This window comes from Branchiostoma lanceolatum, chromosome 19 (assembly GCF_035083965.1).
Source record: "Branchiostoma lanceolatum isolate klBraLanc5 chromosome 19, klBraLanc5.hap2, whole genome shotgun sequence".
Taxonomy (NCBI): Eukaryota; Metazoa; Chordata; class Leptocardii; order Amphioxiformes; family Branchiostomatidae; genus Branchiostoma; species Branchiostoma lanceolatum.
Window position 1 is genome coordinate 7056867 of NC_089740.1, and position 22157 is coordinate 7079023.

Below are 22157 nucleotides of genomic sequence, written 5' to 3' on the forward strand. Positions count from 1 at the left end.
TCACGTTCGCGGAAGTAACTCGTTTCGGGAGGTGGATCCGAAGTTTTCGACCGGAAAAAAACTCTTTCCTGCCTCAAAAATCCCCACCAACGCACTGAATTTGCAAGGGCATGCGGTAGGGGGTACATAAGAAGGTGAGGCATTGTTACAAACTGTGAAATGTATCGTGTTTAGAGGGAAAAGTCATTTTTGTGGAAAGTATTGAAAGTTGTTCTTGGGGCGGTGTCACCACCCTTGTACAGCCAGTGTACTTAATACATAGTAAATGTGTGAACCCGGAAATCTCAAGTTCCAAAATTTGACTTTGACACATGGTCGTCTGTTTACAGCGCCAAAACAAATTTGTCAAGCTTTTCAAATCACCGTGAAAACACGAGCATAGTCATTAAAGGAGCTTAAAAATTTCCATAAACCAATTAGAGCTATTGGGAAAATTCCTTATTTGAAGAATTCAAGCTCAACATATGTATGTTTGCAGTTGTTTAACTGCACGCTGGTTTCTATTGTGAAAAGTACTTTCACTTTTAAATTAGAAATATGACAGGTATCTGGGGTATGGAACTGGGACCCTCCCAGATTATGCAATTTTTGTTATTTACATTTTATTTGATTGTCAAAGGTCATAAAGTATGATTATAATCAATTTGTACTTACATTTTTGGACCCTGACTTTTTCACAGTTTCATGGAAAACAAAATAATGGAAATGTAAGGATTAGTATGGAAACTGGACGTGAATATAAAGTAGCATTCAAACTATTTCAGAGCCACCAGAGGGTTTATCAGTTGTTTAACATTCAGCACTGATTATAAGGTGATACAGCCATCCCATTGTAAACAATACATCAACTATGAATGTGGTGTCAGTAGATAACTTACATGTAACAGTACCTTGAGAGCACCAACAAGCAATATGTTTATGTGTATCAGTAACATTACATATAACACATAGTACAGGGGAGCATCAAATCTCACGTAGTCCATTATATGTCTACTACTTTCAAATAACAATCAGCATTCGTTTTGTATTTGCAAGCAGAAAAAAAGACTAGAAAGTAGAAAGAGCATCATTGTGTTCAAAAGCCCAGAATGCAACTTCCTTTTCCTCTTGGCCGTTTGACATTATCTTTCAATAATATCCATCCTCTTACTTAGAAGGAAGTAAATTGAGGGTGAAATTGGTCAACAAAAGCAGGCAAAGACCATATAGCTGATGCAAAAACACTCAGGTCAAGGAAGTCATAAAATCAAATCTTTTTAACCTAAATCACATGCACTAAAACTTTTTTTAATAAAAAAATGGTGGATAAGTTTCCCACACTCTCTGCAGCGTTTTCAAATGCGAGTAGCCATGGCTTTGTGATTTAATGTCCTAGCTATAGACTGGTGTTGTTGAAAGTTAATGAAACAAAAGAAAAGTATCATTTAAAACATTACAGAGCACAATGTATTTAGGTATTTCTTTCAACCCTGTCGATGTACGTTTACTTATATAACTTAATCTCCTAGCAAATGTAAGGATCCTAGTCTTGTTGTAATACTAGTATGTTTTTGTAGATTTTACTAGTCGTCTTAATTAAGAAGTGCATCTTTCTAACTTTTCGCTGCTGAAGAGTTTAAAAGTACACTACAAGATCTTTGCATCTGCACAAACATTACATTTACTATTATATCACAGAGCATGTGTAAGAATAAGATATCTGTAGTCACAATTTCCAAGTACAAGTCTATCACCATATACCAGTAATGTTTCTGATTATTTTTTACTTAGAAATGTAATGTTTCTCTTGCCGTAAGGTTTTCATTCATGTCCCTCATTTTTTTTTCTGGGAAGTCTGATGAGAGAGCGTCTAATTAACAGATTATCAAAATAACCTTTAGTTCTGCAATATCATGTCTACTATTGTAGCCTTTAGACCTTATTTGTTTATTCCTTATTTTGACCTTAGTGCTTAAACACTGGCTCTAAAAATAACATATTTAACAGTGTACGGGTTCAATAATCTAAAGTTCAGCTATGCCAGGGTCTTCCAAGAAACAGCTATTTGGTCATTCAGATGGATTTAAATGACAGTAGTACTAGTAGTACTTCTGTGTGACCATAAGTTGTAACAAGAGAATGTATATTAGTACTTGATTGAACTTGATTAAATTAAAGGCCAGCCAGTCAACTTCCCAGCTGATCTGAGATGAAACAGACTAACAATATACAGTTGCATACAAAATTATTCACCCCCCTTCACATTTTTTTTTAAATTTTGGCAAAATGAAGAACAATACAATTGCAGTTAAAAATGATGACTTAGAGCACATCTCAAATTTTTGGTGCACAAAAGTGCAATATTATGCACCCAGTATTTCAAGCCCAGCAAGAATTGGAGACAAACTCTGATGTTACTATTGTTAGTGATTACAGCTTTGCATGTGACTTGGGAGGACCACTTGAGCATCACTGACCTGTTTCTTTCAACACAAACAAAGAAGATAGACCACCAAGGACTCGAGCCCTTCGTGCTAAAACTTACAACAACATACTTTTCATTCCAAGCATGCCTAGACTTTTACCACACTTCCTCCGTAAAAGTTGACCTCCATTGTGTAAAAAGTTATCATCCCAAAGACCCAAACACACTTCTGTATTTGGTGATTCGGTACAGTATAACCAGTTTGCTAAGTATAATCTAAGTACATCAAATAAAAGTTGTTATGACCCAAACTCATCATATCTGAGTCCATATAGCTGTTTGATTTTAATATATAGATGTTCTAAAATTCATGTCGTTTCTAGATTAAATGGCAGATAATATATATAATTCATTGTAAATGTAGATGTGGGAAAGTAGAGACAAAACATGTAAATGCCACTTTTTATCTACATCCAAATGCCATTTATAAACGTCAACAAGTAGAGGACTTCGACTTTTCTGAGTCATGCAATTGTCAAATGTCAAGAAGTATGGAGCAGACGTTTTGTATGGAATGCACTCAGTCTGCTTATGTTGGCCTGGGTTTTGTAGGGAATGGCAGACCAAACAGTTTACTAGCCTCTAGGTCGCAAACTGTACTCGTTTATCTCCTCTAGCATGTTAGGCCCCCCTCTCACTGGACCCGCGGCACGCCGGCGGCGTTGTTGCGTCCTAAAATGGATTTGTCTTACCCATGACATTATAATGGGAATATCATTCAAAACGTACAAGTATGCCCAAAAAGACAACAAAGCACACAAAACTTAAAAAGATTCGTTTTTTGTCGATGAAATTTGTTGAGTTCTTTGTCATTCGGCCGCAGTGACACCGCCAGCGTGCCGCGGGTCCAGTGAGAGGGGGGTTTTATCCGTCTATTTTCCCAGCAACATGAAGCCAGCTGGTGGAGGCTAACTAACAGTTTATCACACTGCTAAATGTTACAAGATGTGTATAAAAAACAATTTTCAACTAAATCATACTTTCTTCTTCCAGGCCTAATCACTAGGAAGCAAACACAGTACCAACCGAGCATTATGGGATTTGGAAAACACCTACAGAGTGGCGGAGACGCCCATCAGGCCTTGCTGCATCTCATGGACCAGGAGCTGAAACTACTGGAGACCATACAGAGGTGTATCCACATACGCATCAAGAGCGACCGAGAGTACGCCATGGCGCTCTCAGGGATAACCACCTTCGCCAACAAACACAAGATCCTGGATATTGAGACTCCCACCTTAAACGTAACTCTCTTCTTTGGATTCGAAAGCATGTCTTGTCTTTTGATGCACTGTCTTGATTTGCTGATGGTACTTAATTTTAGCAACTTTAATGGTCACTAGCCAACTTGTCAACTGCATTTGAGACAGTGATATTTGTTCCCATGAACTGCTCCCTTTTCCCGCTTTACCGCTAAAATTACCAACCACAATATATTTAAAAAAAAGGATTTATAGTATTTGCAGTGTTGAAAAATTTGATGTTGTATCCAGCTGTAAAATGCAGTATGCCTTGCATATACATCCTGATTTTGTAATTTGGAGAAATGGACTGAACGATAATCTACGTAGTTTTTATGATGCCGATTTACATGTACATCCATTGAAAATATGACCAAAGAGCTAATTAATTTACCACTCTCCATTACTGACAAACAGAACCAAGAATAGAAAGTCAAACAGTTACACCTCCATGTCCCAAAAAAAGCGATTTGTACAACTTTGTCTTTAACTTAATGTTTGAAATTATGATGTTTTATTAGGCATGGAACACAGTAATAGAGGAAACAGAGACGGTGAGTCGTTACATCAAACAGAATGCAGAAGAACTGAGCAGTGTGACACTGGAGAGAATTACAGCTCTCATCAGGGACAAGAAACAGACCCAGCAGATCTATAGGGCTGGCAGAGAGAGGATAGACCAGGACTTTAAACAGGTACATGTATGATCGTATATTACATTCTCCTATGCAGAGCTTTGTCGGTGGCCTATACATTTATAATTGGGGAGGTTCTGCTGAACAGAGCTGTGGTTTCCACTTTTGAGGGTGTGGCCTCTTACCAGCTGTCAGCCAATCAGAGAATTGGCTTTACCTAAAGAAAACATTGTGGCAGTTGATTGGCTGACAGCTAGTTAGAAGCCATGCCCACAAAAGTGGAAACCTCAGTCTGATTTATCAGAGCCTCCACAAGGTATGTTGTATTGGCCACTGGTAGAGCTCTGCATAGGTAAATAATATTTAATGTAGAAGAATGCTGAAAATGATTGTCTGTGTTTATGTGTGGAGGGTCTTTTGAAAATTACATTGTACATCAAGGCCATACTTCAAAATATGACAGCTTGAAAAACAGAAATGTTACATTTTATGGAAAAAGTTAGTGACTAACCTTATAAAAGTCACTGTGGCACTTCCCCCTTCCCAGCCTGTCAGGGTCAGGTCAAGGTCATCAAACATACCATCATGTAGTTTTTTAGCTATAAAGCCTTTCTTTATGTCATCTCTTACCAAACTGCAGGTTGTAGACCAGGAAGTAAACAAGCATAAAAGCAAGTACAAGGAGGCAGGCAGGGAGACCAGTCAAGCCAAGAGGAAGTACGAAGAAGCTGTGTCAAAGGGTGAGGAATAGATTAATTTATTCTGATTGGGTAAGAAATTAAGTTTTGTATAACAGTCTCTGATTGGTTAGTTGTGGGCCAATGACATGGTGCAAACTTTAGGCTCCATGATTGGTTTGTTATGGACCAATCACAAGGTAACATCTCTTTATTACCATAATTTCAACCTCACAGCATCTCCTTGTTGCCATAAACAAAAACATCTGCTAACCTTTTTTAGATTCATCGGCACTGACTCTATTCCCTTGTAAAATTGATACTAAAAATAACTGCTACATCAATATGGAACTCTAACAATTTACTCATAACAGTTGCAACATTTAAAAATATGTTGCGACGAGTAACTATGAACTGACTATGATTACCGAATATGGAAATGATGATATATCGTCAACTTATCTTTATATGCTGAATATGATTATGGAATTCTGATTGTAACTTTATCTTTGTATAAGAATTTATGTTCTATTTTCCGATGGTACGATGAAAGGACCCCTGACCTCCTCCCTTGAACCCTTGAAAAACGGCCTCGGCCGAAGGAGTACTTTTGCATACTTTCAAGATTAAATTAAGGTTGAAAAAAAATTAATGAAAAATAATAATCTCTAAAAATGACAAGAGCAAAAGCTTAAACAGTCTTGCTTTTTATCATTTAGGTAAGGCTGGCAGGGACTTGGACAGTACAAAAGATCGCTACGTGAAGAAGACCAGAAAGCTGCATGCGACGCACAATGACTACCTCCTGGCCACCAAAAGTGCCATCCTTCACCAGAACGGTTACCGGGAAACCCTGTTACCACGGTTACTGGACTCACATCAACAGAACCAGGAAGAAATTGCAGACCAACTGTAAGAAGCATTGGTGTACTCATGTTTTAGATTTTTGCAAAAAACTTATAATTTTGTAAAATCTTGTGTTGTTCAAAGTGAAATATTATTTTAACCTCCCTATACATGTACGTCAACAAAATTTTTTGTACGTCAGACTTTTAAAATCTAATGAAAGAATACATCTAAGCTACATGAATTCTACACTGCTGTAGAGAAAAAAGAGGATTTCTTTTCTGCTTGAGGGTTTCTGGGTTTCTGATTGGTTAGTTGTGGACCAATCACATAGTGCTAGCATTAGGCTCTGTGATCTGTTTGTAATGAACCAATCACAAGGGACAATTTCTTTTTTATCATAATTAGTTTCTTTCTTTCCAAATAATTTTGCTGTAGGAAGGACATCTTGGCTGACTACCAGAAGAAAACTAACTTGACCAGAAAGGAGTTTCAGAGCTCTCACAGAAAGGTGGAAGAAACTTTAGCAGCCTTGCAGTCAAAGGAAGAGTATAACAGCTTCATACAGCAACACAAGTGAGTAGAGACCTCATGGGAAAAATGTTTATTGTAACAATGTTAACCAAGGAATAGAATATGTAACTGTGGTGAGCTTGAATTTTAGAGATTCCAGTAATTTTGATTCTCTAGTGAATAAAACTAATCTCTCAGCTATGATGATATTATAAAATATTATAATGTAAAGCTGACACACCATTGAAATTCGTAGAAGCATACACTTCTGATTTGCATATGAAATTTTACTATTTATCAACTGTGAATTTTCAGTGCCTTAACTCTAAAGCTGTTGATGTATGGAATCACCAAAGAAGTCGCAATTTGAAAGTGTTAGTAAAAAAGAATAACAGAGCATGGTTTTTGTTAGTGATGCACGTTGTCTTGAGGACTGGTACAGAAATCAGAGTGTTTTATAGAAGGCATTTTACAGAATTTGTAATCATTGTGATGTCTACTTTCAGACATGAACCCCCACCGTATGTCAACATTGACTTTGACAAGTCAGTGTGGGAAGAGTACAAAGACCCCATGTTAGAAAACCAGGAGGTTGTACTGAACAACCTGACCTTCGAGACAGTACAACACAGGTAAACAGCAACTCATTGATTAGACATCGAATCACTTTTGTAAAGGGTTACCTGTACATTTCCACAGATTTTCAACTCTTTTCAAATCTTGACTTGAGTACACAATCTATGTCTATAACTGTTACAGAATATGACACCTCTGTATTTGAATTGGATATGCTTTAACACACAGTCTACAATATCACAGTTCCCAAAATTTTGCTTATAAGCCTGCCCTTGCCAAAGCTAAAAGGCTTAATGCTAAAAGTTTTGATGCTGCCTTAGTCTGGAATTAGTGCACATTACCTGGGTAATTTTACAGTAATTGTGACTGTCCAAATTATATACATTGTACACAAAAAGTCAGCCATGTATCGGATTGACTTCATTTTTATTTGTAAAGCGTGTTTCAGTCTTAGGAAACATTTTGAAGTTCGGTATTTAAAAAAAAAAAAAGGTTTAGTGTAACAATCCTTCTTACCATTATCTTAGTGCTGCACTTCTTTAGTGCAAGATCAATGTTTTCACTTGAGAAAGAGAATAATTCTCTCAACAATTGACATAAACTTTTCCCTATTTTCCAGCTCGACCATGTTTGAAGCCAGCCTGAGGGACTGTAAGACACACCTGGATGAGAAACTGAAACAACTGAACGAAAAGGAAACAGAGATCACTGAACTGCAGAAACTGGGAACAGAAGGAAAAGCAGAGTCAGTCCTCATCTTTTTTCTTGGTGTCTCTCCTTAACTTATTTCTTCTCAGAATTCCAACTCCTATCATTGCTTTCTAACTTATCAAAGTACCCGTCCGGTAGTTTTGTTTTGTTAATGTTATGCTTCAATTTATGATTGAAATTATTTCTTACTTGATGATCATGTGATGCATCTTTAAGTTATAACCATACCTTAGGGCATTTTAACAGTATGTTCTGTTTCTCTCTATGATCTTCTATACTACCTTGCAGTGTAAGTCATTTTACCTTGTGTTTGCATGCACTTTTGCTTTAGATCCTGAGTGAATGTAACTAATACACTGTTCTATACTCAAGCCAATCCATTCCTAATACAACTTGTACCTATTGCTAGAAACTATAAATTCCAAAGTGATGTGCATTTATAGTACAATGTAGTTGGGTAATAATGATATTTTTAGATTCAAATTCAGAGTCTGAAACGGCATAGAAATTGTCCAAGTGATTGTCTAAATGTTCATCAAACCCCCAGATGCTGCGTAAAGACCCGTGAACAGAGGGAGCTCAGCCAGGCGATAAACGAGCTGAAGTGTACGGAGATGAAACTGACGGCACAGGAGGAGATGTTACAGTCCAAGATCTCCGAGCTGGGCGACAAAGAACCGCCCTCGGGAATCGACATCGCTGATGTTTCAGTTCCACCGCCAGCTGCTGGGGTAGGTGTACAGTGATGTTGGAAATGATTGCAATTTTTCCAGTACTGATTAGAGTCTGTGGATTTTAACCCTAGTCCTGCTGAGCCCGATGATTGTCGGTTTGCACAAATAACACATGCTCGTTCTAAATGCTAGCCAGGACAATTGTCGGGTTGAGGGTATTTCTAGAATGCATACGTGCACCCGTGCGGTTGTTGTAAAGCAAAGTAACTAAGAATGAGCAATACCAAACTAGTACCCTTTATTTCAAAGGTGTCTACTAGTAGGTACTTCAGGAGTGGAGGTATAGTTTTGCTCTGGAAATCAGCAGGACAAGGGTTAAGATATTCCCTTAAACTTAGCTTTAGCCTTTAAAGCACACTGAAGTAGCCGTTTGACACCCAATTCCCTATTGGTTACAGAGTTAGGCAGCATGGAGAAGCTTCACCTTAAGACAATCAGAACTTTTCAAATTTGATTCATGTCACTTAAGATCTTGACATGATCATGAAATTTAGCATTTATAAATGGGAGAGCACCCTAACACAATTTTAGCAAATGCATCCTGGGAGTCTCTTTTAATCTGATCTACCAGATCACATCTTTACCCTGACAATCAGTGAACAAATTGCTGTTGAACTTAATAACGTTTAATTTGCTCTAGATTAACAAGAAAGCTCTTTATGATACTTATATATACAGTCAAACCTGTCTATAGCGGTCACTCAAGGGACTGGCCAAAACTGGCCGCTAAGGACAGGTGGCCGCTATGGAGAAAATGTTGATTAATTGACCACGAGTGACACATGTTTTCAGTACCCACTGAGATACATTTTTTTTATTCACCGTACAGTACACATGTAAACATTAACATAGGTAAGGCATATTTCAGAAATTCGATTCTTGTTCTTTTACTTCTATTATGGGCTTGAAAAAATCTGCCAACTCCAAAATCCATGGCTTACTCGAGCTTCATGTCTGAACAGACCAGCATTGCCATACCCTACTCTTGATCATTCGCGACTGCTTCACTGCCGGCACACGCGTCACCAACGAGTTCTAATCATATGAAACTAAGTCCTTCGCAGCAAAATGCCACCTAGTTAGTTAAGAACAAAATATATGTTGCTCAGTTGCCACTTACTGTTAGTTCTCGACCGTTTTCAAACATAAAATCGTGGCGACAATTTTCCTTGTCTGTTGTTGTTTGCTTGTCACGATCGGCTTCTACCTTAGCGCATCAGATACATGTGCGGGCTGTATTTTCCAAAAACTACCGTAATTTTTGCCCAGTCCAAATGCACAGAAATTGTCAAATATGCTACGATGTACAAACGCAAGCCATGTGAAGAAAAACCATGGATAATCTAACAAAGATAAAACATTCTTGTTTTCTTTATCATTATTATCCTGTCAAGTTGAGTTCACATAAACTTGATAACTGCATAAAAAAATGAAGATTTTGAACCCGGCTTGTGGTCGCGATGCGGCTTCCACCGGCGCACATTGCCCGTTATCGGCAGTGTTACTGTACTCGCGGGACCGAAAATCGTCTGGCCGCGACCGCGTTGGACAGGTGGCCGCTATAGCCTAATTCTTAATGCTTATGTCAATGGGAAAAATCCAAGGGACCGACAAAAAGTGACCACTATGGGCAGGTGGCCGCTATGCAAAGGTGACCGCTAATACAGGTTTGACTGTATCATCATCATCTCATCATCTTGTCGTGAGAGTGTCACGGATGAACATCACCCTCCTCCTCCAGTCCTCCCTGTCCATTGTTCTTGGTAGTTCTTGCAGAATAATGTATTATATGATTGATAAAAATCAAAGCTGTATTTTTAATGCATTCTTTTTTTTCTTTTAGGAGAAGACTGGTGGAATCAAGAAGATCAAGTCCATATTCTACACAGGGTTGAGGATGGGTGGAGGTGGTGGACGGACGAGTGTCAGCTCCGAGGACCCGGACCCCAACGATGTACATGAGGAAACCAACGATGACGCCTACCATGATGTAAACGTAATTATATGATGTTTTTAGAATATAGGAACTTGTTGTTTAATTTCTATACACCCTGCTTTCATTAGAATTTAGATGCATTTTTGCCGCACAAACGTTTTAATTCTCAATGTTGAAATACCTAATGCTTAATATAATGTATTATCCATGAAGACATTAGGGATTATCCATGGAGACATGAGGGGTATTGAAAAACAAATGTTACGTATTTCCTAAAGGCTTCTTCAGTATTGAGTATGGTGTACTGGTTTAGCAATCTTGCTCCAAGAACGGAAGGTCGGGGGGTGTAAGTTCTGGCCCCTTGTTGCTACCCAACTTGCATACCATTAGAATTTTGGGTTATAAGTTCTCTGGGAAAGATATTGTATCCATCTAGCATTGATCTTGTACAGTGTATATACATGTACACATGCAAGTTATAATACTATATGTCCTTCTTAACTGCAAAACTTATTCTAGCTAAAACTAAATAAAGATACCTTAAGTTTCATTTTTCCTTCATACTGTAAGTCATGATATCTTTGCAATGGATTCCCAGTTTTGTCTTTTGTTCCAACTGCAAACTTAAAGACATTGCTACAAAGTCTTTACTTTCACCTTGCTGCAAAATTTAAGTGCCATGAAAGGTATATGTTCAGTACTTGGATTTTACCTAGAACTCCTATTTTCTTTGGCTTAACCTTAAGCACACTGAAGTACCAGTTTAGCACCCAATTCCCTATTGGTAATATGATACTGAGTTAGACAGCAGGGAGAAGGTTAAAGAAATGACACCGACCTCTTGTTACAGATGTTCCCAGCGAAGTCCCTGACAGATGAGGAGTGGTACCACGGTGCCATCCCTCGCACAGAAACATCACAACTGCTGAAGGAGGAGGGGGACTTCCTGGTACGGGAGAGCTCCCAGAAACCAGGAGAATATGTGCTGTCTGTGAAATGGGGAGGGATCCCTAAACACTTCATCATACAGAGCAATGCAGAGGTACAAACCATACGTAATTCATCTATTTATATTAGCACTGTAATGTGTCAAAACAGGGGTCGTGTGGCGTAACGGCAGGATTTCCGACTCAGAACCAAGGGGTTCTGGGTTCGAATCCCCTGCTGCCACCGATCTTGTGCCTTTGGGAAAAAAGGTACTTAACACAATTTTCCCCACTCCACCCAAGTGTAAAAATCGGGTACATTATGTGTGTGGGTCACGACATCAGCAATAGCTGCCTGTGTCCCACGTGTATTGCACTGTTGCAACTCCAATAAATCAAAACAGGGATTGGAACAAAGCTGAAAATATCCTATATTCTTTGTCAAAAAGTTATATTGTTTGCTATAGTGTGCATGGGATAAAGTTTGATTCCCTAGTAGTAATATATTATCATAGTCTGGTACATGTACATGTAGCTTGCTGGTCTTATGGTGTTACGTGTACATACATGTACATGCACATGTTCCTAGTGTCCATTGTTTAGTGTTTAAAAACCCTTACACTTGACTTGACTTCGGTTTCTGTTCAATTTGTCGAAATGGAGGCGTAGGCAAGGGTAATTTCCTTGATACATTGAGCCCATTTTTAGTATTGTCTTCTTGTCACAACCAGTGGAAAATTAGCATAAATTTCTGTTAGTTAAACTTGATCTTGATACATAATTCATTTTCCATTTTTCCATTTTTGTCTGTACAGGGCCAGTTCAGGTTTGAAGGGCAGGCTTTCCCCACCATTAATCAGCTGATCACCCACCAATGGCAGAGCGGACAGCCGGTCACCAAGAAGTCTGGCACCATCCTGGCTAGTCCGGTCAAGAAGGACAAGTGGGAGCTCAGCCATGATGATGTCATCATCGGGGAGAAGCTGGGCAGGGTCAGGATAACTGTTTTATGCATACTTCAAAATTTGCATACTCCTAATGCTCTTGTACCTCTGTAATACTGTAGGAACATTCTCCCTAAATAGCTTTAAAGAACGGCTGCAAAAACTAGGTGTGACAGACCGTTTGGTGTAATATAACCAGCTGCTACCATGCTGCGTGCCTGCGAAGCTTGTGTGTAACGCCGAAGGGCGGTTATTTCAGCTACCGGTATCATGCAGACACAGATACCTCCTGTGCAGAGTCTCTATAGCAACTGTCAGTCATTTAATCTAACCTCATCCTTGCTGAGTAATCTGTTTAAAAGTAAATTTACCAGTTTGGATCCTGGATTCACACATAGCATGACAAAAATACAGTCTCACCAAGTTTTTTTTAGTTTTCTTTTTTAATTGCAACTTTTAGTTCTTCAAGATTTCTGTCATTAAGTTTAGTTAAGCTTAGTTCAGTATACTTTTATATTAGTTTACTTGTGAAAACTTTCCACAGCTTTAGTGCAAGCCTTTGAATACAAGCAGTCTAAACACTCAGTCAGAAGATAGGGTAATAGGATAATGTTGACGAGGGTCCAAACACATGACCTATGTTTGACTTTGAACTCAGGAAGGCTGTGTCTCCCAGATAAGAAGTCTTTTGTTTTGATTGTCAGAATGTTAGAGAAAGTTGAAACAGAGTTGAACCAATTTTTATCTCCATGAAAAATGGAGATATAGTTTTGGGTGTGTCTGTGTGTCTGTTTGTCTGTGTTTCCGGACTACTGTAGTCAGCATAGAACCTCTTGATGGATTATGATGATATTTCGTATGTGGGCAGGTGTTGTGAAGCCAAAGTTCAAAGTCGATTTTGGGCCCCCCTGGTATGTGACCTTGGTACTGCAGCAGAAATTCCCTTTTTGTATCTCTTGACCTGGACGTGCTATGGTCTTGATTTTTTAGTGGCAGATAGCTTGTGGTGTAATGAAGAAGTGGTGTGGGTTTGGGCCCCCTAGCAGCTTGTTGGATCAGCATCCAATAAGTATAAATCAAAACTTCTCCTGAGATTAACTTTTGACTTGACAAATGGAACTAATAGCAGTTTTTTTGATTATGGGATCAAAGCTCCCTCCCAACACAAGAAAATTCAGGTTCAGACTCACTAAATGTTTGGTCAAAACTTTGCTTTCATTGTGTTAGATTTGTGTGCAACCTGTCTTATCCTGTATATTAAGAAGGGAAAAACATTGATGAGTTTGCCTAAAAACTTGATGAATCTAAACTTTTTTGTGTTGGGAGACACTTAACATTATTAACCAACTTAGACAAGCTTTCATTGCAACATGAGTTGTTTTATTCTAGGGTAACTTCGGTGATGTGATGCGAGGAGTTCTGAAGGATGACAAGACACCTGTAGCAGTCAAGACCTGTCGAGAAACCCTTCCTAAACAGGTGACAGCTGTCAATTAAAAGTATTTGCTCTTTTCTTTCTTTCTTGCTACAGTCTGGATATTCTTTGCATGCAAAATGTATGAATCTTTTAATCTTTCTAGTACATTTTTTTTTTTCTTAACAAATCATGATATCTAAGTAATGAAGATGGTGATGATAAGTCCATGAAGGTTATCTTTATTAAGATGAAGGAAGAGCAATGAAGATTAGACATCCAGGTAATAAGATACACTATACAAAAGTTACTGACAAGCAACTGGATAGATTTTGTAAGAGCTGCTTGTCAATGTGTAACTTTTGCATTATGTATGATGATGATAACATTTCAACTTTCTTTGTTAATCATTATAATTCTCAACTGGAAAGCCTCTAAGTGTCATTGACTGATAATGCTGTCTTTTGAGTGAATCCAAACACCATAAAAGTCTGCCTTTTCATCTCTTTTCATATCTTTTAGGTGAAGGACAAGTTCCTGATGGAAGCCCGTATCCTGAAGCAGTATGACCACCCCAACATCGTCAGACTGATCGGAGTCTGCTCGCAGCGCCACCCAATTTACATCGTCATGGAACTAGTACCAAGTACGCAATCACATAACAGACTAGTACAGTAATAGAGTGATGATTCAGTATCACTATGTGGGAGACCTACTGGCCATGTGTACAGATAGAGTGTGGAGCTCTCTATAAAAGGCTAGTTGATGTACTGTTGAGTAACGCTACAGATGATCCAGGCTTCAAAGGTTTGCTTAGTATGCTTTAGTGACTGTTCCTGTAAATGCATAAAGTTTGCAGTGATATAATTTCGTGGTGCATGTAGGGAGAAAATGGAGTATTTCACAGTAGTTTTAATTGCACAGTTGAAACAATGTGGTGTAGGCAGGAAGAAAACAAAACAAGTCTTTTCGCGTTGGTTTTAAGTTGCAGTGAAGAGGTCAGTGCAAAAACTGCAAACATAAAACCACAGTGACTGTAAACTTAATTGCATTTTCAGCACATGTTTTCATTGTTTACGAATGACATCCTTTGAGCCCCCTTATATGAAAGATATAAATTTTGTGAAGAGTAAATGAAAAATAGGAATGACCAGGAAGAATGTCAAATTCTTGAATGTATAAAAATTGTAGGGTTGCTTATTTTATGATCATTGATAGGCCGTTTTTCTCCCAAACAGACGGAGACTTCCTCACCTTCCTGCGGAACCAGGGCGGAATACTGACGACCAATCAGCTTGTCAAGATGAGTCTGGATGCCGCTGCAGGAATGGCTTACCTTGAAGCCAAGAGCTGCATACACAGGTATAATGGACCATTATATCATGATAGTATAGGTTTGTGTACAATATAGCTGTAATGATTAAACAAGGTATTCAATTTTTGGTTCAACAATATCATTTTGAGATGTTGGATGACAGCAAGTAGGTACATGTAGCTCTGGACAGGCTGCGTTACACAATCTCTTGCTGTCAGGGGCTGATGGGTCTTAACCAGGGCCGCTAGAAGTGTGATATAGTCAGGTTGGACAAATCAGCATTCAAACACACACACACACACACACTCACTCACAATCCTGTTTATCCTCTTTTTTTCCCAATCTCACTTGTTTTGAAAAATGCAATCAGTATCGCCGGTATTAACTTTTGTTGCCTCTTTTTTCCAGGGACCTTGCAGCAAGGAACTGCCTGGTTGGAAACAACAACGCGGTGAAGATCTCGGACTTCGGCATGTCGCGTGAGGAGGAGGACGGCGTGTACAACGTGTCGGGAGGGATGAAACAGATCCCTATCAAGTGGACTGCACCAGAGGCAATGAACTATGGTGAGAGACCACTTTTTGTATCACTCAGCTTTTAGAATTACATGACTGTATGTAAACTCCAAAATGCAGGTACCTGGGATTGATCAATTCACTGACTGGTTTCATTACAATGAAACAGATTTCAATCAAATGGACAAAACCAGAGGCTGTGAACTATGGTGAGAGACCATTTCTTGGTATAAGGCAGCAGTTTCAGGCAAACTTTAATGTATAAGGCCTTAGGCCTGTAATGCAAAGCTTGTATGGCCTCACATAACATGCACAGTATAATATTTGAAATCTATGGTCAAGATCACTGATTTCATATCTTTGAATACAAAGTTATTTGTTTACACTGTTTTTGCAGGAAGGTACACGACAGAGAGTGATGTGTGGAGTTTTGGGGTCCTACTGTGGGAGGTGTTCTCTCTCGGCAGCACTCCGTATCCAGGAATGACCAACCAGGCAGCCAGGGAGAAAATTGAACACGGTAATTCACGTTTTGTACTGGCTTTTTATGGGGGGTATATCCTGGGATGATGTCTTTCGTTTGTACAAGTACATCAAAGTTTACTTTTGTTAAAAAAATGTTGTACTTTGGTTTCATACAATCTTTAATCCATTCCCCCAAGGTTACCGGATGTCTGCTCCAGAGAACTGTCCGCGGGAAGTGTATGAGGTCATGTTATCGTGCTGGACGTACCAGTCCAGCGAGCGACCGCTGTTCTCCGACATCGAGACAATACTCAAGAGACTCTCCAAACTCAAGTTTTAAGACTGCCAGTCTTAGCCTAGGGATTAGTTGAATATGCTGCCTAGAAAGCTGGTGAAATCTTAAAAACGTCTTCCATGAGAGTATGGACTTTCATAGGTCAAAATTTCATGTATTTCTAAAGGATTTGCGTAAATTCTGACAATGTCTTCCTTAAATTTCTGCGAAATTCTGAGACAGTCAGGCAATCTCAGAGCTTTTTGTAAATTATACTAGTAATTTGTAAAAGAGATTTTTTTAAAGGGTATGTTATGACCACATTTTAGGTAATGTGTCTATGGTGAACTTTTCTGTATCATAATCACAGTTTAATGATTTGCAACAATTCTATAGTACAGTATTACAGTAGTAATACATGATTGGAAAAGCATAATTGCAGTATCATAAATTTATGGTGGAGAGGTCATTTCAAGAAAAATGAAAATAAAACCATCGCAAACATTCTAAGATTTACAGTACATGTTTTGGTATTCAGGACTTTTTGGTAAATGAAATACAATGTATAAAGCAATGCTTGAAAAAAGAATTCAAAATCGTAGTGTGCCTTAGACACCCTTTTGAAAATTTGGTAGGTACATGCACATGTAGTTTATACAACCACTATCTGTAAGTTTTAGTTAATGTGTTTAGTACTTGTGTTTGTATATGTGCACTGTTTCCCCAACTCTTACCTTGCCATGTTGCAAAAGATCACCACTATTCCTGAAAAGTCACAAAGTTAGGATACAAAAGTTACAAAACTCTTATAACCCATGTGGAATTAATAGAAATTCGCCATAATTGTTAACATAGATATGTAGGGGAATCAGTGTATTGTATCTGTTTACAGCAAGCTCTTACATGTACATACATCTCTAATCCTGCAACTGAAATTAGGTATTATACTTCATAAGGTTGTTACATCATAGAATCTCAAGAAGGTGGTAGTTAGATTTTTTACTCCATTCTCTTGTTTTATCAGGTATCTTGTGTGTTAAAGGTGATTTTGACCAGTAAGTGTCAGTATCAATTGATAGTAGACTAATAATAACCATTTCTAGTGTAGTTAAAGACACATTGTTTTTGCTGTCATCACTTTTTAACAGGATGTTTTAAAGACCACAGACTCAGTAGTTGTGTAACTACACGGAGATTGACCATAAAACATTCATATGAAGGCCATAGAATAATTTTGATACTTCTTAATACATTCTTTGGTATTCTAATTTTGAGAAACATTTTACAATATGGGTATAAATACTACTAATTAACATATATTGATGATATTTAGTAATGAACTAGATGGATCTAGTGGTTTTTCATTTCACAAATAGAGATTTTTATTTGTGGGAGACGTTTTTTGTATATATTCAGTGTTATGATATCTGATCAATCATCTGCATTTTGTACAAGAATCGTTTTTGATAGTAAAAGTACAGCGAGAAGAGAAAGTGTGGTACATGTAGTTATATTCACCTGCTGTGCAGATAGAACAAACATTTTATAAGAGAAAAGGGCTCTAACAGTTACTGTTAAGTAGTGATTGTGGGAATATCGGTACAAGCACTCAATTAGATAATTAAAATAGGAACTCATCATACAGTCTATGTGTATTAAATTCCTAATCTTTCTTTATTTGAAGGGAATTTGGGGTCATGATCAAAGTTAACAAAAGAAATACAACATACCAGTCCTGTACTTGTATTGGAGCAATGCCACCAGAATTTCAGTGGGGACATTGTACATGTATTTCTTACATTAATGACAATGAGGCTGATCTTGCATATACAATGTCCTTTAGTGTATAAAACTTCTTTTTCTTATTGCTTCTCTGGTCCTGTCTTATCCCCAGGTGTGATTTCCTTGTGATTTGCGGAGATTTGTATGTTGTATTCACATTGACCACTTAATTATCTACAACATGTGACTGCACTGTAATATTTTCCTCAGACAGCTAAGATAAATGACACAATTATTCACACTGTTTCTTGTGTTCATGAGTTGTAATTTCCTCTTGTTGTTCCCACTACTTCTATCAAGTGTTATCTGTGATATGAATTGCATACTGGTGTATATATACTTATTACATCCTTGGAAAACGTTTTTCACTTTTTTCTACTTTTGATTCACAAACTTCCCATCAAAGACTAATAAATTATTAAGGTCTTTACAACCAAAATGCCTATGACTAAACTGCTACAATCTTACACGTTGATAATAATTTTCTAACTTGTCAAACCATTACTAACTGATAACAAGACACACTATGATAATAGCAGATCATAGGAATAGTGTGAAATAAAACCCATATTTACGGTCCAGTTACTAAGGAAGCTTTACACTTTAAAGAAAATACATCATAGATGTGTACACTGAACTGTAACTCACCATCAAGTTGTTTCAACACTTTTATTAAAATGATTTTTTTTAATTTCTTTTCATAGATTTCTACTTGGGAATCTGTTTAGTATAAATGACCACATACCCTGGTCCATCATTTGCCCCATTCTCACCACTTTTGTCTTTACCAGAATTAAATGAACCTCCGCCTCCTCCACCACTTTGTAAACAGAAGTCTCCCGTGCCTCCACCTGAGTACCCCCCTCCCCCACCCCCTCCTCCACCAAACCCATAACTCCCTCCCCCTCCACCAAACCCACCATCAGCACCATTGCGTGTGCCCTGTCCCCCTTCACCACCATTGATAAATGCCTTCCCACCTTTCCCACCACTACAATAACTGCTTCCATCCGAAGACCGTCCTCCCCCACCCCCACCCCTGCCATCAGATTCATACCTTGGTGCCCCATTACCATTAGATCCTCCTCTACATGCAGTTCCTCCATAACTTGTATTACCAGTTTCAGACACTGTCCCGTCACACAGGGGGTTACGAGTCTGTAACCCTGCCCCTCCTCCCCCACCCCCAGCAATAATGATTGGGTTATTTTTTAGTCCAGTAGTAAGTATGATGACAAATGTACCACCCCCTCCTCCCACACCTGCTCCAGACTTGTTCTCGGCACCTTCTTGTCCCACCAGAATCTTCAGACCTTCACCTATCAAGAAAAAAAAAGTTTATTACCTTCGCCTAGAAGGTTATGTTTTTAGTAGCATTTGTATGTGTGGATGAAGATGACAGCATAACTCAAGAAGGCCTGGGTGGATTGTATTATGTTCTGGACATGCCATGGTCATGATTTTGAGTGGTAGATGTAAGTGGTGTAAGTTTTGGTCCCCTAGCTGCTTTTTTTTAACTGCAGGAGCAGGTTTTGTTCCAAACTTTGAAACAGAATAACTCGAGAAGGTGTTGATGGATGGTAATGGTTTTTGGTATGTGGATAGCTTGCTTAATAACTTTACAGGGAGGCTTCTGTTTTATCCACAAATTTACAAATTACATCATGGTAAGACGTTAAAACTCTAACAGGTGCTATCATGATTAAGAATGTCCCACCTTGTTTGAGCTGAAATGTTCCCCTCAGTACGGCACCCCGACCTCGAGCAGACTTTGGGTCAAAAGGACCCCACCCTGCAGCAGCTCCTGATAAAAAGGTAGCAAAGAAACGTTAACAGTTGAGTAAAATGTTGAACCGAATTCCTAGCTAAGCAGCACAAGCATGACATTATCATGGAAGGTGTTGGTAGTAATCATAATACAATGCTATGTTTAGCATTGTATTATAATATAAGCATGACATTCATCACATTTACATGTACCATCATTAACTAAAAGCTCTAACCTGCTGCCTCTATGATGTATGTTCCTGTCTCTGGTACAGAAAAGCGTTGTATCCCTTTATGTAGTGTCACCAGGTGTTCATATTGTTGTCCTTTGTAGTGGTTCCCCAGGGTAGTGGGGCCCAGACGGCCTGTGGCCCCCAGGGTGGTGAACTTCATACAGATACTGGTCTGGTCCTGTACTGTCTGCTCTTCAGCAACAGGTCGATCTGAGAAAAAGAATAAATTGTTTTTTTCTTTTACTATCATTTTAGAAAATTAGCTCATATGGCATACTACATATGGCATCTGAAATACACAAAACTTGATTTCGTTACTTCACAACCCATGTTCTGTTTTTGTGACACAAGTACGAAATCTGACCAGTAATGTTGGCGGTCGCACCAACAATGTTGCCAAGGTCGATTTTCTGTCCTTTCCTCTTCATCTGAGGATGAAACGTGACGTCACTGATGTCGTCAGGAATGTCCGGAGTTGGACATTTCAGCAGAGTTGCTAGCCGCGCCGTGACGTCAGAGTACACGTTCATGACGTCAAAGTCACTGCCGTGCTCCACGACTTTCTGCGAGAAGTCTAATGTGCTGGACAGACAGCCTAAAGTGCTCTCAACACTGTCTGATGTGGCAGAGAGCTGTTTGGAACGGGCTGCAACGTCTGTTGCTAACTGTTCTTTGAGTTCTGTCTGCTTGCCTATGATAAGGCCACTGAAATACTTGGTCTCTTTGTCCGCAGCTGCATCTATATCATCTGCGGCCCTCTTACTCTTGTTGTCAAGCTCGGCTTGCTTCTTGGCTAGGACACTTGCAACTTCTTGGTATTCATCGATCTTTGGCTTGGCAGCTTCCATTGTGTCCTTGATCTTTACCCTGAAGTCACCAACGACGTTTGCCAGGTATCCGTACTTGTGGTCTCTGTGCTGCAGTACCGTACAATCTCGGCAGATGGGGCGCAGGCACGACTCACAGAAGAACTTCAACTTCTCGTCTTCGTGATTTGGACAGATGGGCAGTGATCTTGACTTGACGGAATGCGCCTTGGCGAGCAGCTTCTCTTTCAGCTCCGCCACACCAATGATTTCATGCTCGCGAGTACGTTTGGCTCGACGGTGGGCCAGAGAGCACTCGCCACACAAGAACTCTTCACAGATCTCACAGCCACCGCTTGCTTCTTCTTCTTCGCAAACATCGCAATGGAATTTGTCATCCTCCTTGCTAACCAAACTCTTTTGAGCTTCTACGGTATCCCTCAAGCTCAGGACAAAGAAGTTGTCTTTGAGCCCAGCGAGACCGCCCTCCGAAAGCACGGTTTCGGTCCGACATGTTGGACAGGGAAACTTTCCCTTCACGTCACCTTCCTTCGCCAAGAACTTCCCAAGACAGCCCTTGCAGAAGGTGTGAAGACACGGCAGGATCTTGGGGTCCTTAAAGGACTCCAGGCAGATCGCACATTCCAGAAATTCGCCTGAGATTTGGCTAAGAACGGCCTCCGCCATTCTGGCGCGTGTATCTCCAGCCAACTGAGAAGAAATAAGTTGAACTTTGAACTCTAGACTTGGAAATACGTCACTTCGCTTGATTGAGGCGCGCGCTTTTTGAAATATTTTGAGGGTAAATGGCATGTTTCCTGGAGCTGAACTGTGTGTCAGAAAACTTTAACCATGATGTAATTCTGTAATATTGGTTAGAAACATACGTTCAGTGGTCTGTGAAGTCACAGAATTAAATGTGGGCTCTTGGTGGCCTTAAGTTTGCTCAGAACCCCATGCATAGCTATCTAACTTTCTTGTAGTAATTCCACTTTGGCTCTGATACTTGTGACACATGTATATACACCATCAAATGGTGTATTCTCTTAGATCTATGTTAACATTTGATACAAGCTTTTAAGTAACTGTGAATGTGTAACGTATAGGATGAGTGTCAAACTCAATCTTGAAATGTCCAAGACTCATTGTTGGATTTTTCATACAATCACACTTTTTTACAAGAAGAAGAATACTTTTGTGATTTCTATTATTCAGTACAGCCTATAGATACACTGAACTAATAGGATGAAATTGAAAACTGCATGTTGTGCAACATCATAACATGTGTTCTACACTGTCATATGATCAATAGTTTCTTCCGACAGTAAAATAAATTATAATCATTCACTCTACCTGTTGTGTTCATTAACTATTGAAATTTTC

The 22157-nt window shown here is 39.0% G+C and overlaps 2 protein-coding genes across 3 annotated transcripts; one reads left to right on the forward strand and one right to left on the reverse strand.

Moving 5' to 3' along the window:
• The first annotated feature begins 7 nt into the window (after positions 1-7).
• LOC136426015 (tyrosine-protein kinase Fer-like) lies at positions 8-18209 on the forward strand. Of its 2 annotated transcripts, none has more exons than XM_066414947.1 (18): positions 8-134; positions 3458-3708; positions 4227-4400; positions 4981-5080; positions 5737-5929; positions 6302-6439; positions 6883-7008; positions 7572-7697; positions 8211-8394; positions 10241-10393; positions 11184-11375; positions 12075-12251; positions 13593-13682; positions 14140-14263; positions 14856-14979; positions 15341-15498; positions 15845-15967; positions 16110-18209. In XM_066414947.1, the coding sequence occupies exons 2-18, from the start codon at positions 3499-3501 to the stop codon at positions 16250-16252; spliced, it is 2535 nt and encodes an 844-aa protein (XP_066271044.1). In that variant the 5' UTR covers positions 8-134; positions 3458-3498; the 3' UTR covers positions 16253-18209. The 2 variants fall into 2 exon arrangements, with proteins under 2 accessions (XP_066271044.1, XP_066271045.1); XM_066414948.1 differs by having other exon boundaries at positions 10241-10387.
• Positions 18210-18676: 467 nt separating this feature from the next.
• Positions 18677-21487, reverse strand: LOC136425927 (E3 ubiquitin-protein ligase TRIM45-like). Its single transcript, XM_066414851.1, has 4 exons — positions 20333-21487; positions 19972-20178; positions 19686-19772; positions 18677-19287 (listed from the first exon to the last, which is right to left on the reverse strand). The coding sequence occupies exons 1-4, from the start codon at positions 21459-21461 to the stop codon at positions 18677-18679; spliced, it is 2034 nt and encodes a 677-aa protein (XP_066270948.1). The 5' UTR covers positions 21462-21487.
• Between the last annotated feature and the right edge of the window lie 670 nt (positions 21488-22157).

What these genes read in the sequence shown, in the direction of transcription:
- LOC136426015 (XM_066414947.1), top strand. Translation starts at nt 3,499, where the DNA reads ATGGGATTTGGAAAACACCTACAGAGTGGCGGAGACGCCCATCAGGCC. An exon ending in GAGAAACCCTTCCTAAACAG is followed by an intron (nt 13,683 to 14,139) that starts GTGACAGCTGTC and finishes CATATCTTTTAG; the next exon opens with GTGAAGGACAAGTTCCTGAT. An exon ending in GCCAAGAGCTGCATACACAG is followed by an intron (nt 14,980 to 15,340) that starts GTATAATGGACC and finishes TCTTTTTTCCAG; the next exon opens with GGACCTTGCAGCAAGGAACT.
- LOC136425927 (XM_066414851.1), bottom strand. Translation starts at nt 21,461, where the DNA reads ATGGCGGAGGCCGTTCTTAGCCAAATCTCAGGCGAATTTCTGGAATGT. An exon ending in TGCGACCGCCAACATTACTG is followed by an intron (nt 20,179 to 20,332) that starts GTCAGATTTCGT and finishes TCTTTTTCTCAG; the next exon opens with ATCGACCTGTTGCTGAAGAG. An exon ending in ATACATCATAGAGGCAGCAG is followed by an intron (nt 19,773 to 19,971) that starts GTTAGAGCTTTT and finishes CCTTTTTATCAG; the next exon opens with GAGCTGCTGCAGGGTGGGGT.